The sequence below is a fragment of the Homalodisca vitripennis genome, chromosome 1, assembly GCF_021130785.1.
Source record: "Homalodisca vitripennis isolate AUS2020 chromosome 1, UT_GWSS_2.1, whole genome shotgun sequence".
Classification (NCBI taxonomy): Eukaryota; Metazoa; Arthropoda; class Insecta; order Hemiptera; family Cicadellidae; genus Homalodisca; species Homalodisca vitripennis.
This window is the reverse complement of record NC_060207.1, coordinates 160,970,181-160,985,602: the sequence shown is the minus strand read 5'-3', so window position 1 is coordinate 160,985,602 and position 15,422 is coordinate 160,970,181. Positions and strand designations below refer to the sequence as shown.

The following is a 15,422-nucleotide window of genomic DNA, read 5'->3' as shown; positions in this document are numbered from 1 at the left end:
CGGGTAAGATAGTTAAACAATTTTATTTTACCATGCCCAAACGCTTAGAAAGATTCATGGTCAATCAGTATTGCTATTCGAATAAGAGTATGGTTATAGATAGGTACTCTGCAGAGTATTTCAGTAGTAACATGATATCACCGTTGAACTAATTAAAGTTTTCTATACAGTGTACCTCATGATACTTGAATGATACAGGCACATTAGAAGGAGTAACTATGGCTGAACAAATAATGGAACATATAGCACACGAGCTTGACAAGGACCCGCTGTCTGTCAGGATGCAGAACTTGAACAGGGCGTATCCTACCCAGGCTCTGATAGAGAACATAAAAGAAAAATCAGACTACGATAAACGTAAAGCTGCAGTGGAAGAATTTAACAAGGTCAGTTGTTCTCACAGTAGCGTTCTTTGACATTCTAAATCCCTATCCCCAACCACATGCTTGTTTAACGTTTAAATCAGACTACGATAAACGTAAAGCTGCAGTGGAAGAATTTAACAAGGTCAGTTGTTCTCACAGTAGCGTTCTTTGACATTCTAAATCCCTATCCTCAACCACATGCTTGTTTAAACGTTTAAATCAGACTACGATAAACGTAAAGCTGCAGTGGAAGAATTTAGCAAGGTCAGTTGTTCTCACAGTAGCGTTCTTTGACATTCTAAATCCCTATCCCCAACCACATGCTTGTTTAAACGTTTAAATCAGACTACGATAAACGTAAAGCTGCAGTGGAAGAATTTAACAAGGTCAGTTGTTCTTACAGTAGCATTCTTTGACATTCCAAATCCTTATCCCCAACCACATGCTTGTTTAAACGTTTAAATCAGACTACGATAAACGTAAAGCTGCAGTGGAAGAATTTAACAAGGTCAGTTGTTCTTACAGTAGCGTTCTTTGACATTCTAAATCCCTATCCCCAACCACATGCTTGTTTAAACGTTTAAATCAGACTACGATAAACGTAAAGCTGCAGTGGAAGAATTTAACAAGGTCAGTTGTTCTTACAGTAGCATTCTTTGACATTCCAAATCCTTATCCCCAACCACATGCTTGTTTAAACGTTTAAATCAGACTACGATAAACGTAAAGCTGCAGTGGAAGAATTTAACAAGGTCAGTTGTTCTTACAGTAGCGTTCTTTGACATTCTAAATCCCTATCCCCAACCACATGCTTGTTTAAACGTTTAAATCACGTTTCGACCTAATTTACTGCCTTATGGTAATGTCTTATGGTTTCACAGTGTAACGTGTGGAAGAAAAGGGGAATATCGTTGGTACCGATGAGATTTCCTTTGGAAATTGCCTCCAACTACCACGCCACGGTCTCTGTGTACAGGAACGACGGCACTGTTGTCGTCACCCATGGAGGAGTGGAAACGGGGCAAGGAATCAACACTAAGGTAAGAGGTTCAGCTCAATCATGATCTAATTAAAATTATTATTGTATTAACATTGGTAATAATAATTAACAAGACATTTCCGTGATAAGAAATCTATTAACCTTGACTGCATCACGTCTTTGAACATTTATATGGACAACTTCCATAAAAAAACATACGTTATATAATTTATTTTATATTATTATTTTATTTTATTACAATAAATACATCATATAATTATAACATGTATCTATGTTTATAATATACACTTACTTTATAAAATCTACAGATTCCATAAGATAATCATAGATATCAAATAAATGCTGTGTTTATATTTGCACGAAATGTAGAGTACTATCTGAAAATAAATATATAAATAAGTATTAATTTAAGTGCCCTTTTTACAGATACAAATTTTAACTACAACTATAATTTTCATTAATGATCTTTTTGGTTTTCTGTTGTATCCGGTTTCAACGAAAGAAAAAGAAATCATGGGCAGGTCCATGAGGACATTAGACATTGAGATTATAAAAATAAAGTCTTTAAAGAAGTGTATGATAAAACTTTTACTAACAGATATCTTTCAATGCAATCGGATGGTTTCGGAGGATAGAGTTTAAGAGACGATTCTAAACCAAATGTTTACGGAAGAAATATTACATTAAATTATATATATAGCCTATATATAATAGTAAAATTAATTCCTGAAATTCAGACATTATAATTAATGGTTGCTAGAGTTCCATGTACTATTTTAACATACATAAAAACTTTTATACTGTACATTAAGATTTATCAAAATTAAAACAAAAACGATGCTATAGGGAAAAAACACGGATTTTGAGTAGGAGAGTGTATGTGACAGTGGTAAACCCCACGGTACTACTTACTTTGGTCTTTTTTATTTTTGCTAATTTTTTTATTTAATTTATGTTGAATTTTTGTTTAATTTATTATTTAATTTATTTTTATTTTATTTTATTAAATTTTTATTTAATATATTGTTGCGTGAGAATTTATAACAATTACATGTATGGCTATAATACAAGACCATCTCAAAACAATCGGTCTACTCTATTGATGTATTTGTGGAATTTAGTTATACAAGTGTTGTAAATGTGTTTGTTGTTGTTTCAGGCTGCCCAGGTCTGTGCTTCAGCTTTCGGTATATTACTGAAAAATGTCGTAGTGAAACCGACAGACATATTAACGTCTCCCAATAATGGATTTACGGGCAGTAGTTACACCAGTGAATCTGTTTGTTACGTAAGTTATTGTTTTTATTGTTATAATAAAATAGTTGCGGTATCGTTACCGTCAGTCCCTCCATAATGTAGAATTAATTTTAATTTAATAATGCAGTTGCTATTCATATTTTTCCGATTTTATATATAATTGCAAAGTAAATGTGATTTTTATTACTTTGTGGGAATCATCACAGTCATGGCGTGTTTTTGTGGTTTGGTTGGCGTTCTGTTCACTAAGATGTTTAGGAAATCTCTCAGATAACTCCAACAGTCAATCTTCGTGGTAAGCTCATGTCTCGATTTAAACTCCGATGTTTCAATATAAAATCTGTCGACTTATAATAGCTTATCATGAACGTAAAACCAAACAAGCCAGTCAGCATTCAAGATTATTCAAGATTATTTTATTTTGAATTTTTTACCAAAAGTGACTTAGCACTGAAAATAATAGTTTGTGCCACATTGAGGGATGAAGCCTTAAAAGTGTTGTTAACTACACGAGTAATAAAAGTATGTTATTGTGAAATTAAAATACACTGACCCTAGACTTATTTCAAGTCTACAGTCTAAAATTAGTGAATAATATTGTAGAGAATATATTGATGCATTTTTCATTATTCTGATTTTGTAGGCAGTAGAGGAATGCTGCAGGAAGATCAATAATAGGCTGGAACCCATCCGAAGTGAATTGATAGAGCCCACCTGGCCTGTACTGATACAAGCCGCCTATCAAGCTCAAATCAACCTCAGCGCTTCGTGCATGTGAGATATGCACTATATACTTACGCTATTTTCTCTATCCTATCGTTATTCATGAAGACCGTTTACTTGCATAATCTTCTACGAAACTATTCTGTATAACCTATTTTGGGAATGGACTTATATATTTTTCGTGTTCTGAAGAACGACTATGTTATTTCAAATATTGTACTCTTACTTAATGTTCCTCCATTTGCTTATTTATTTCACTTCCAACGGTAAACCCAATGTACAATAATAGTAAAAAAGATCTATTAATGTAAACATAATCATTTTATGTTAAATTAGAATAGTAAACAGGTGACAAAAGTACAAAATAATCTTGGCATAAAGCATAAATATAGTAATGAATTAATAAATAACAATAATAAATATATTATAAATAATAATAACACAGTATATATAATAATATATATATATATATATATATATCGTATGGGGAACAAAGGCAGCTATCCATAAATAAATTAATTAAAAATTACAATTACAATTACAATAACACAGTAATAAGTTATAATAACAAGTAAGTAATAACGCAAAATACGTGTATAAAGTGTGAAATTAAAATGTAATTCTTTATATAATAAATACTCTAAATAAATAACAATAATAAATAAATATATGTATATAGGTATATATATTATATGTATATGTACATATAATAGGTTTAACAAGAAAACAGTGAGTAAACTACAAGCCCAGATAACATACAACAACACATAAGGATGAACACACAGTAAAAATATTGTTTATAATTGTAGTATTAATTAGCCATTTCGGTAAATAACATTATCTATGAAAGTTGAGGATAACTAAAAGAATACATGAAAAACGCACGTAATGTATTCTATCGTTTTCTCTGCATGAGCTGCTATTTATTGATTTTTTTGGAGTTCATACATGTATAATACAATTTTTGAACGGAAAGACGAATTTGTGAAATAAAGCAGTAAATATCGTATTTAGGTTAGGCGTTTCTTTAATGTGTGAAATTTTAGGCTACATAAAATTGTTACATGTTATATGTTTAAACATGTCACGTGGACTGGCAGCCTGTAATGTAAAATTATTAGTTTAACAAGTCACGTTTAATCCACTATATTCAAGTTTTTTAATTAGTTACCATTTTCGGCCAATTAAGCTTTCATATAATAAGCTTTCAACATAGCTTTGAATGAAGATTTATCATTCAAGCCGTTGTTTTCGTAAAATTCAACATTACAATTTTGGCCATTTTCAACTTTGTTAGAAAAAGTGTATTAGTTTTTTTCCAGTGGTGTTTAATTATAGCATATGTTTGAAATTTCAGCTTTATAACTTAGAAAAAAAACGCTTTATAACGCTTACTTAGAAAAACACTATATTGTATAAAACACACATGCAGCACATAATTATACAGAGAACTAAACAAATGTAGAATATGCAATTTTTAGCTGTTTCCCTTTACAGTAATCTATTTAACTATTCCCGAAGTTAACACCCTATTTTAGAATCAACTTATATAAATATAAAAATCTGGAACAAGTACTCTACAACGTTTTCGAGTATAAGTAATTCTTTCTGAAATAGATACTTATACACGTACTTAATATTTAACAGGTATTCCCCAATACAGGACCCGAAAGCTTACACCATTTTTGGAGCTACAGTCTTAGAAGTGGAACTTGATATTTTAACTGGAGAGCATAAGGTATGTATTAGCATAGAGTATGTTTTATTGTTTTTGTGCAATTTAACTCTAAGTTAATGACGCTTCCAATACTTTCCCCAATCAATCCCTATACATTGGGTCATATTATATTTTATACTATGAGGCCATGATTTTCTTTGAAGAAAAGAGGAAGTAACTTTGGTTGTCAAACTTTTCAGAATAAGTTTTGCGACTTTAACAAAATTAACAAAGTCGTTTTAATCTAAATATTGAATTACCTTGAGATTTAAATACAAAAAAACATTTTACAATTTAAAAAATGTATAGTAGTTATTTGCACATAAAAATCCTCTACATTTTGATGATAATGTCAGATAGCTGAATTCAAATAAAAACTTAATATAGAAGATATTTCTCATTATTAATAAATAACTTTAAAAAGTTAATAAGAAACGTGAGTTACAACAATGCAGTATCGTATAACAGAGTTCAAGTGCATGACTCGTTTCACTTCAGCATCGTAGTTTCCGAGTAGTTCTAAAGTGAATGGGTGGAGGACTAAAATGGATAACTATGACCACTTATAAATAGGTATAGTTATAAGTAATAAATAGGTTTAATAATTCGGAAAACCAATGCAATGTTCTAATAAAGTCATTATCTTTGAGTAGTTCCTAATATTTAAAAAATTGTTAAAAATATCCATCCCTTTATTTCAAGGTAAGAAGGAAAGGCTCCTGTGAACAAAACCGATTCTGGACATAAGCAATCAGTCATACAATCAATCATAAAAATATAAATAAAGCAAACAATATCTGTTCTATAATACGTACTTCAACTACTGAAATAGTAATGCAAAAAAGAAACATAATTTTTACAATTATAAAGACAGGATTACAAAATAATTCTATTTTACGAAATACAACAAACGAAAAACTTCCTTCGAAATAGTACTTATCACGTAAGAGAATAAAACGTTTAGATACTCTGAATAAAAGTGCATAAGAGAGTTAACAAATATTATACATTCATTTACATACCTTTATTTATATAGAAAGAGTTTGCATGCTCATTTCCAAGCCTGGCCCACCAGTTGTAAGTCAGTTGTATGTATAGCGGTAAGACGTGTGAGTGGTATAATTTTACATATAACCCCTTGAAACTCGGTAATAACGTAGAATAAAGTATTTAAAGTTGTATAACCGTGTACAAAATGTTTGAGTTGTGCAGGCACCTATCGGAGGAATTGGATCTTGAAATAATTATTTGTTACACTGAATTCATTTCTTTTTTATCGAAAAGGTTTTATATGTATGTATAAATAAACCTTTTAACACTTTTTTGTAAACTTTTATTTTTGTTACTATGTACATTTCGAAATCTGTCATTTCATCTTCAGGTACATTTAAATCACAGATTTCGATATGTACATAGTAACAAAAATAAAAGTTTACAAAAACGTGTTAAAAGTTTTATTTATATTGTATTATACATATTTATAAAACACTTTTCAAGGCTACATCTCTAACAGGTTTTATATGGTTTTTCCAGTAAAGTATTTCTGATATTTTTGTTGAAAGTTTTACGCTTCATAATATACATGAGTATTTTTCAAGAGGTTATATGGGCACTGCAGATCAAATCTTTTACCATACGTTTACGGAGCTTTACTTATTCAGCATGATTTCAAGGAAAGGTTTTGAAACTATACTTGTGATATGTTTTGTAATAAAGTTTGTTACATTGAAGGAATCTTAACAATATCGTTTTAATTTGTAAATTTTAACATTTACATACCGTAAATATAAATGTTTAAAAATGTAGTTCGTTATTCCAAAGTTGTGAGTTCACCGCCTGAGAAACCGCGCATGTATCTCTGCGGGTGCTTACTCCTATACCAACAATGATCAATAACTATTGATTAATTTAAGCTAAGTAATTACATTCTTGTAGAACTAATACGAAGTGCGTCAAATGTGTGTGGTTTGATAAGTAGCGTTACTGTTGTAAATCTTATTGCCAGTGCTCATTTCTACTATAAAAGCACAATTAATTATACTTTAGTTTTGTTTAATTGAGTAATGCTTTTAAACTTTACTCAAAACCGGTGGTGGAATTGGGTAAGTTGGCATGTGACCTAAGTGATTTGCTCTTGCACATTCAGTCTCTAAAAGTATCCTACTGCCGGCAAGGGGAAATATCTAGGATCAGCTTTTTTACATATGTTTAAATTTACACAGCTTCATACTGTTCCAACCTCCACAAACGGAAACCATTACAAGGTACACGATGATTTAATTATGTAAGGTGTAATACTTATAAGGTTTAATAGGACTGAATGCCACATATTTAGTGAAATCGAGTGTAGAATCAAGTGTAGGAATTTTTATTGTAGTTTTTATTTATGAAAAAGTTAATGCGTTTTTAAAAAGTACAGGTTTATAAAACATTGTTCCACTAGTGGTCAAAAACGATTATGATGGTTGGTACATTAGTCATAAAATGATTACAAATAGCTACAAATTAGGAGTACGCCACGCCACGTGACGGTAGCAGGGTTCGATGAGATTGCACGCAAAATTCCAAGTCTATAGCTACATGTGTTACTATGTCATATGTACTCAGTTTGTTTACAAATTTATTATTAATATATTTTGTCATTGCCAATATGGTTACTCACAATACAAAAAAAAGTTACAACAATTTTTACGGCCCCCTGGCAAACACAATATAAATGTTGGCAGCTAACTGATAGGTGATAAACTCCAATGAAACTCAGCCCACATATCGATTCTAATATGTTTCCTATATCACATCTTTGTATAGGATATTTCAATATTGATCTAATATCTCTCATGTATCCTCTTGTATCTCATTTCTTAGCAGCCTTATTTTCAGTCCAATATCTCCCCTAATATTTCACATGGGTATGAAATTACCTCTTTTATCGCTCTCTCATCATCCTACGTTTTTAGTCACTACCAACACTGATAGTTACTATAGCAGAAATATAGGTGAAATTATCTATGATTAATTATAGTTTTTAATATCTATAGGCGTTACTGTTCTGAGATTTTATTTTATATTAAGAATATTAAATGCATTAATATATGAATTCATAATACCATTAACACATAAAGTTTAAAAATATTTCTGTGTCTGTGAAACGGAATTTTCCAAAAGTACCATCTACATAGCTTTTTTGAATCTATTTTACATCTAACCCAGTAGTAAGAATGTACTCGATCAATACTGTTTTGAGTGAGAGTGGTACGAAATACATCATAATACAATATTTTTTTTAAAGCGTTTATTCATGAACTTTTCGTTTAACAGTGTATTCGCGTGGACATTCTTGAGGATACTGGCAGAAGCATGAACCAATTTGTAGACATTGGTCAAGTTGAAGGAGCTTTTATCATGGGCCTAGGATACTGGACATCTGAGGAGTTGATCTATTGTCCTAGCACTGGGAGGATGTTAACCAACAGGACACTGGTACGTCGTCAACGATCTGCAGCATGACATGTCTAATACAATTTTAGCAATATAAATGAATGTTCTAATTGGCTTTGCATAGAATAAAAATTATTTATTAGTAATAAATATGTTCACAGGATATATATATATATATATATATATATATATATATATATTAATTGTTCAAAAAATTGAAAACTACGAAATTTATTTATTTTTATACATCCAAAATATATGCATTAATGTTAGTGCTGCTAATCACATAACCAAAGTCAATGTTGAAGGTTTATGATACTTATGGCCAAAATATACTGTCCAAACTATTAGATAGACCTGTCTAACTAGATAGATCTCCAGCCGTGTATTTATATTCAATTTATTTTAAAAGCGGATCGGCCTCTCCTTTAAAAAATAAGTTCTTTTTTATATTTCAATAGTTCTTACGATACATTAATATAATTTTCAAACTTGTGCTACGTTTTACTCAAAATTTTACGAAAATGTATGTAATAAAAATTACCTTTTAAAGACATATATATAATATATACTGTATATATATATATATATATATATATATATATATATATATATATTTACACATATAATGTATACATATAAAATATCATTATACTTTAGGCAGGTTTATGGTTAATGTATAAAATCCAATATTTTCTGATGGACTTTCAACATTAAATATTAATGGTGTTTCAGAAATACGAGATTCCAGGTGCTAAAGACATACCCATTGATTTTAGAGTTTACCTTTTGAAGAACTCTGATAACCCACTTGGGATTTTGAGAACAAAAGGTGAGTTTAAACAGAATATCAAAACCCTCCTCGTTACTTTAACACACCGATTGCGGTGGACCCACCCTACTACTATTCCGGCTGTCCTAAAGTCGGTACGTGACCCGTGTCGCAGTGAAGTTGCTTACAACATATTCTGTAGTCTGTAGTTATAGATGTATTATAGTTAAATAAATATGTTCTTTATGAGATACAATTATAAATAACATATTTAAAACAATAACTTTCTTACAATTAAAATGTCACAAACTAATACACAATAGCATGGTGATTCACTTATCAAATTGTTTCTTTTCATGAAGTTTCTTAGAAGTTTAATGGACTAAGTTTTATATACACAAAGGTTTTTTGACAGCGTATTATAGACAAATTTACCCCTGTATTAGTTTGGAAATCTGAGGATACGGCAATAGGAGAATGGATATGATCTTTAAATTTCAAAAAAGGCTGCTAACAATGTTTTTATCTTCTGCCTAAGTGCTCTTGTGTTATACTTACAAGAAAACACCTTAATTAAATTCTCTTCAATCTATATACAGTTTTTTTTTATTAGAAAAAATATATGCCTATTCCAGAGTCACCAGACTAATCATACTTACCAATCTCCGTAAAATCAAAAATACCGGAATTCCAAAATATAAAACAACTTCCTACTCATAGAAAGTTCGTGTGCTATGTTTCTAGCCTCTATAACTCTCTGCCGGATTCGTTAAAGATTGAAGGTAGTCTGTGTGAGTTTGAGAGGCAATTAAAAGAGTTGTTGCAAGGTTGCCACTACAGCGTTGAGCATTTTGTCCCAATGATTTTAGTTTATGGCCATTTATAAAAGAAAGGTTTTTAATCACTAACTTTAAGTATACTTTAAAGAAAATCTGTTAAAGAATTATACATTTGCGACAAAGATACATGACGTTGTTATGTGGCTTTTAAAGCAATTAGAATAAAGAATTTCTTTATTTCTCCTTATTGAAATTGTAAATGTTTCTTTTCCTCTGTTGTACGTAAAATCAAATCAAATATTTATTTTTTTAATGAAACTATTTATTACTTTACTTTGGTTGTGCTTTGTTTTTTTTTTTTTTTTTTTTTTTTTTTTTGACGTGACAACGTCTTAAATTAGGTTGCGGCTCGGAGTCACTCATGAAAAAGTGTAACGCCCGGTAACGTTACGATGCCCGTCCAGTGGGTCCGCCGCACGGGATCCGCACGGGATAAAGCAGATAACTGTGGGTCCGCCGCACGGGATAAAGCAGATAACTATGTTTATTCGTGAAAATGTGGAGTGCTTAGATTCGTCATTTACAACAACTACAACAATAAAGGTAAATAATTGTACACTGATATTTCATTATCGTAAACTATGATTGATTGATTAATTGTTAGATTGACACAAAAGTTGAGAAACTGAGTTTATAGGTTATGTCATACTATTGACAAATGTTGATAGTGTTAAGTAAATTATTAGTTTAAATCACTCTGCAATCAATCGTAATTCAGTCGATTGAGAAGAAAACAGCGCGTATTGCTAGTCAAACATTTAAAATAACAAATTATAACCTCTAACCTGTCATAACAGTGCGACCAAACAAACGAACTAAACCGACCAATCACCACGCGCGGAGTTAGAATTTAACTGTGTTTAGCAAGAATTTCAAATTCCAATTTTAGTAAATGTTTTATTCAACTTTACCATTTACAATAACAAATTTTAATTAATTTCAAATTATGTACAATGTTTTAGTAAACAAAATATATTTCTATAGTTAAAATTTGTGCAATTCTTATTTTCATTCAATTCCTTGTTCCTATTGTGCAATTTAATAATATTCATATCAATAAATATTCTACCGAGAAAAAGACGTTGTCACGTAAAATCTTCGCCCGTAAAACCGACTTTACAGGCAACCATAATTTTTTTTACAAAAAAAAACTATCTATTGCATAAACTTTCGTAGTGATATTTTACGGTTTATAGAGGCGTACAGGGAAAGAAACGTGATTACTTGCATAATGAAGTACACTGTATCGATATTCTTAATTAATTATTCAATAATAATGTTGCGATGTTATAGTGAATATTGGTAATTAAGGTCAAGAATACAGGTCCTAACACGTACTTGGTCCTAACACGTACTGATTGGATATCAATATTCCAGCGGTGGGTGAACCTCCTCTGTGTATGTCCAATTCTGTGATGTTCGCCCTGCGGCAAGCTCTCAGGTCTGTCCGCAGGGACATGGGATTGCCTGACTGTTGGTTGGAAATGGGTAAATATTTACTTCTATTATATGTGGCTCTAAAAGTAGTTATTCAGGTACCTATTGCTTATTTAAGTTGTACCTAGGTATAAATAGTACCACTGATCTTAAAATTAAAATGTAATTCTTTGATTTGTGATTGATAACTTCCATAAATTATCGTTAGCGTTTAACTTACTATTTATATATAATCTTAATCAATGTATTTTCATTATATTCCTTTTAGTAGTGGCTTCAACATATAATACAGGTATTTTGATAAGGGTTTTACAAGCAATGTCCATATTTACTTGGGCAAATAAATTTTTCTTCATGGCATAACAGGTAATTCAACAAATACCTGTATATTGTGTTTCTTTAATATTCCTACAATACCATGTATGACGATAACTTCAAAACTGTTACATAGGAAATCTACGCTATTAAGAGAGAAATACATGCCACACGGAAAAGAATTCTTTGTTTGAAATTTATTTTTGACGATGGAAGGATTGTGAAGGAAACAGGATTTTCCGGCCATTTGCCATCGTTCAGAGATTTAAAATGATTTTTTTGTACCACAGAACGATAAAAGAATTCTTCGTCAAAGCTGTACCTAATTGTTTGGAATCCAAATATATCCTTTAGAAGTAAAAATTGTCTTGGAACTTACACAAGCAAATTATTCAGACTGGTTAAAAAGCGAATGTTGAAAACATTAATGTTGTTCCTCTAACCATAACCTGTAATATATTATCCCGAATAACACTAAAAGTTAATTACCAAAAGTCTCAATGAAAAAATTCAAAATTAGTCAAAACGTTATATTTGAAGGGAAGAATAACCTATCTTAATATATCTTATCTAGTTTCAGCAACTGCGAAAAAATAGTATATAATTAAAGTTGTAAACATGAATATTTAGTATGAAACATCATTAACTTTAAATTAATTTGTAATCTGACTAACGACGATAACTTTCTGTAAGCAACAATTATTTTCATTTTACAAAAAATTGTCTTTATAAAATCAAATGTTATAGTTAGCAGCAATGATATTTACTCGTATTTTTACGAGTAAATGTATCAATAAGTATACCATATCTTGAATACTTTCTCCTTATAAATTCCGTAATTATAACTCTCCAAGCCATAATTTTAAGTTCATAAATATTTCTAAAGTTTTTGTATTTTACAAAATTCAAGTTCTGTTTATTTTACTCTAATTTTGTAACGAGGGGAGGATATCGGAATAATAAAGTATAATTTTATATACATAAGAAAACATAATTTTTGTACATTCTTTAGTAAAAATAAATGTTCTTAATTTTGTTTCAGATGCGCCTTTTACAGGAGAGAAGCTCTTCTTGTTTTCAGATATCGACTCAGGAAAATACCTTCTATGAACTCTGAAAACCAGTAACGTTAATTGTACGTTATTTAGTTTTTATTAATGTTTTGATTTGTGAGAAAAATTAATTTCAATATCCATTTACCATTTACTGTGCTTATCAATAATTTAATTTAAATTAAAATTCAATTCGTATTTAGAAATTTGTCCGTTTTGTTTCAAACTTCTTTGAATAATGCTCACATATTTTCTCACGCTGAGTACGCAGATATGGTGTATGTGTATGGCTTTTGTAATGGCAGTGCTATAGCTGCAGTTGCAGAATATCAACGTCGGTTTCTCCAACGTAAAGAACCAAATTATAAGGATTTACCAGGATGCTTATTAATCTCCGTTAGACTGATTGTTTTCCTAGCGCAAGAATTTCATCTGATCGAGGGCTTCAACATGATGATACTGAAAGAATTCTTCAAACAGTTGAACGTAGTCCCACTACAAGTTCGCGGGAAATATCTATGCAACGTAATATCTCAAAACTCGTGTGGCAAACTTTACACTTACACGGATTGAATCCATTCAATGTACAAAAAGTGCAACACCATCAGCAAGAAGACAATCCTCATCGTTGGATTGTTTCAAGAATACTTTTTACTGACGAAGCTAAATTAAAGTCGTGATGGTGTTCACAACACTACGAAATTTCATCAGTGACCCATCACTGATGAAATTTCGAATCAAAAATTCTCATCCGAATGAGAATCATCATGCCACAACAGACAGTAAGTTTCAGCGCATATTTCAGTCAGTGTGTGGTGTGTTATTGTAGATGATGAATTAATTGGTCCGTTCACATTAGAGAACCGAATTTGTAGCAAAATTACACATGGTATTTTTACGTAATGAATTGTTTACTTTTCTGGAAAATACACCACATTTAACACTAATAAATATGTATTTTCAACATGACGGCGCTTCTCCACATACTGCTCATCGAGTTGGAGAATCTTTAAATGAACAGTGAAGGCAAACTGATTGGTGCTGGAGGATTTATTAACTGACCGACAAGGTCTTCAGACCTTGCATTATTGCTTATGGGGTTGGATGAAAATCGAAATTTACAAAGTTAAAGTTAATATAGTAGATGAACTGGGTACTCCAATTTTTATGCTACTAGCCTCATAAAGGAAAAGAAATATGTTCTTGCAACTTAAAATATTCGGAAGCGTGTTAAGAAGTGTATATTTTGTAATGGCGGAATTTTTTACATTATTTATAATGTAATGAAAATAGTTATGTTTCATTTAGAAAAAAGTATTATGATGTTAAATGGAATTTGTTTCCGCTTAATTGTTCACTTATATAATAAATATTCAAGTCTTTTTACAAACTGAGTGACTTTCAGTTATGGGACCAAGTTTATTCAATTGGTCAGGTCAAAACTTGTATGAAACGATCAAATTTTGTCTTAATTACCGTTCAATGGTTTCAGTCAGGTTTCATTTAATCCTCAGAGTGGAAATCTGGACTAAATCTTTTACTAGCCTTTTTCGATAACAAAGCATTTCCAGACATACGCCTACATAAACTTTTTGTCTTGTTTTTGGGTCTAAAATCAACTGTTAAAATGTTTTGTGCTAAAATTGACAAATGTTTTACAGGACAATTATGATAATACAGTAATGTTACTTTTCTGGAGGTAATACAAGTTAAATTAAATTCGAATAGATTAATTTAGAATTTGTTGCTATTGACTTCTCGGAATTAAATTCTCTTAAATTTTTGTTCATGGATTTTATGCATTTTTATCCATTTAATGAAATTATAGCGCCTTAAACGTAAAAAACGTGGAAACGTGGTTTGACACTATATTTTTTTTCTAAGCAAGTTATTTTACAAACTGAGTGACTTTCAGTTACGGGACCAACCAAGTGTATTCAATTTCTCATGTCGAAACTTGTATAAAACGATTAAATGTGTGTCTTAATTACCGTTCAATGGTTTCATTCTGGATTCATTTAATCCTCGGAGTGGAAAATCTGGGCAAAATCTTATACTAGCCTTTTTTGTTAACGAATAATTTCCAGATATAAACATGCGTACATAAACTTTTTGTCTTGTTTTTAGGTCTAAAATCACCTGTTAAAATGTTTTCTACTAAAATTGACATAAATGTTTTACAGGACAATTAATAACCAAGGGATAGGTCCCAACCGACTTTGAAGCTAAGCAGGCAGAGCTCCCATCCCACACCGTTTTATATAAAGTACTATAAACTCGTGTGTTTAAAGTTATTTATTGGCAATGTAAGGTTTGATAGAATAACAGGATTTCGAACATTTGCCATCAATATATGTTACAAAAGGTATAACACAATGTTTCGAGGGTTGGAATCTACCCTCTTCTTCAGGCGGAGGAGGTATTAATACATACAAACATAAAGAACAGAAAAGAAGGGGAATAAAATGGTTCAAACGAGTACGAGGATCACAATCACACATCACACC

At 30.8% G+C, this 15,422-nt stretch overlaps 1 protein-coding gene across 1 annotated transcript in view; it reads left to right on the top strand.

The window, feature by feature from the left end:
- Window positions 1-13,115, top strand: part of LOC124353847 (indole-3-acetaldehyde oxidase-like) — a 46,252-nt gene extending 33,137 nt beyond the window's left edge. The window contains 9 exon segments of the mRNA XM_046803876.1: window positions 199-386; window positions 1,247-1,405; window positions 2,525-2,653; window positions 3,266-3,396; window positions 4,993-5,083; window positions 8,381-8,542; window positions 9,236-9,332; window positions 11,489-11,599; window positions 12,906-13,115. Coding sequence (XP_046659832.1) covers window positions 199-386; window positions 1,247-1,405; window positions 2,525-2,653; window positions 3,266-3,396; window positions 4,993-5,083; window positions 8,381-8,542; window positions 9,236-9,332; window positions 11,489-11,599; window positions 12,906-12,973 — 1,136 coding nt within the window. The 3' untranslated portion in view covers window positions 12,974-13,115.
- Window positions 13,116-15,422: the final 2,307 nt, after the last annotated feature.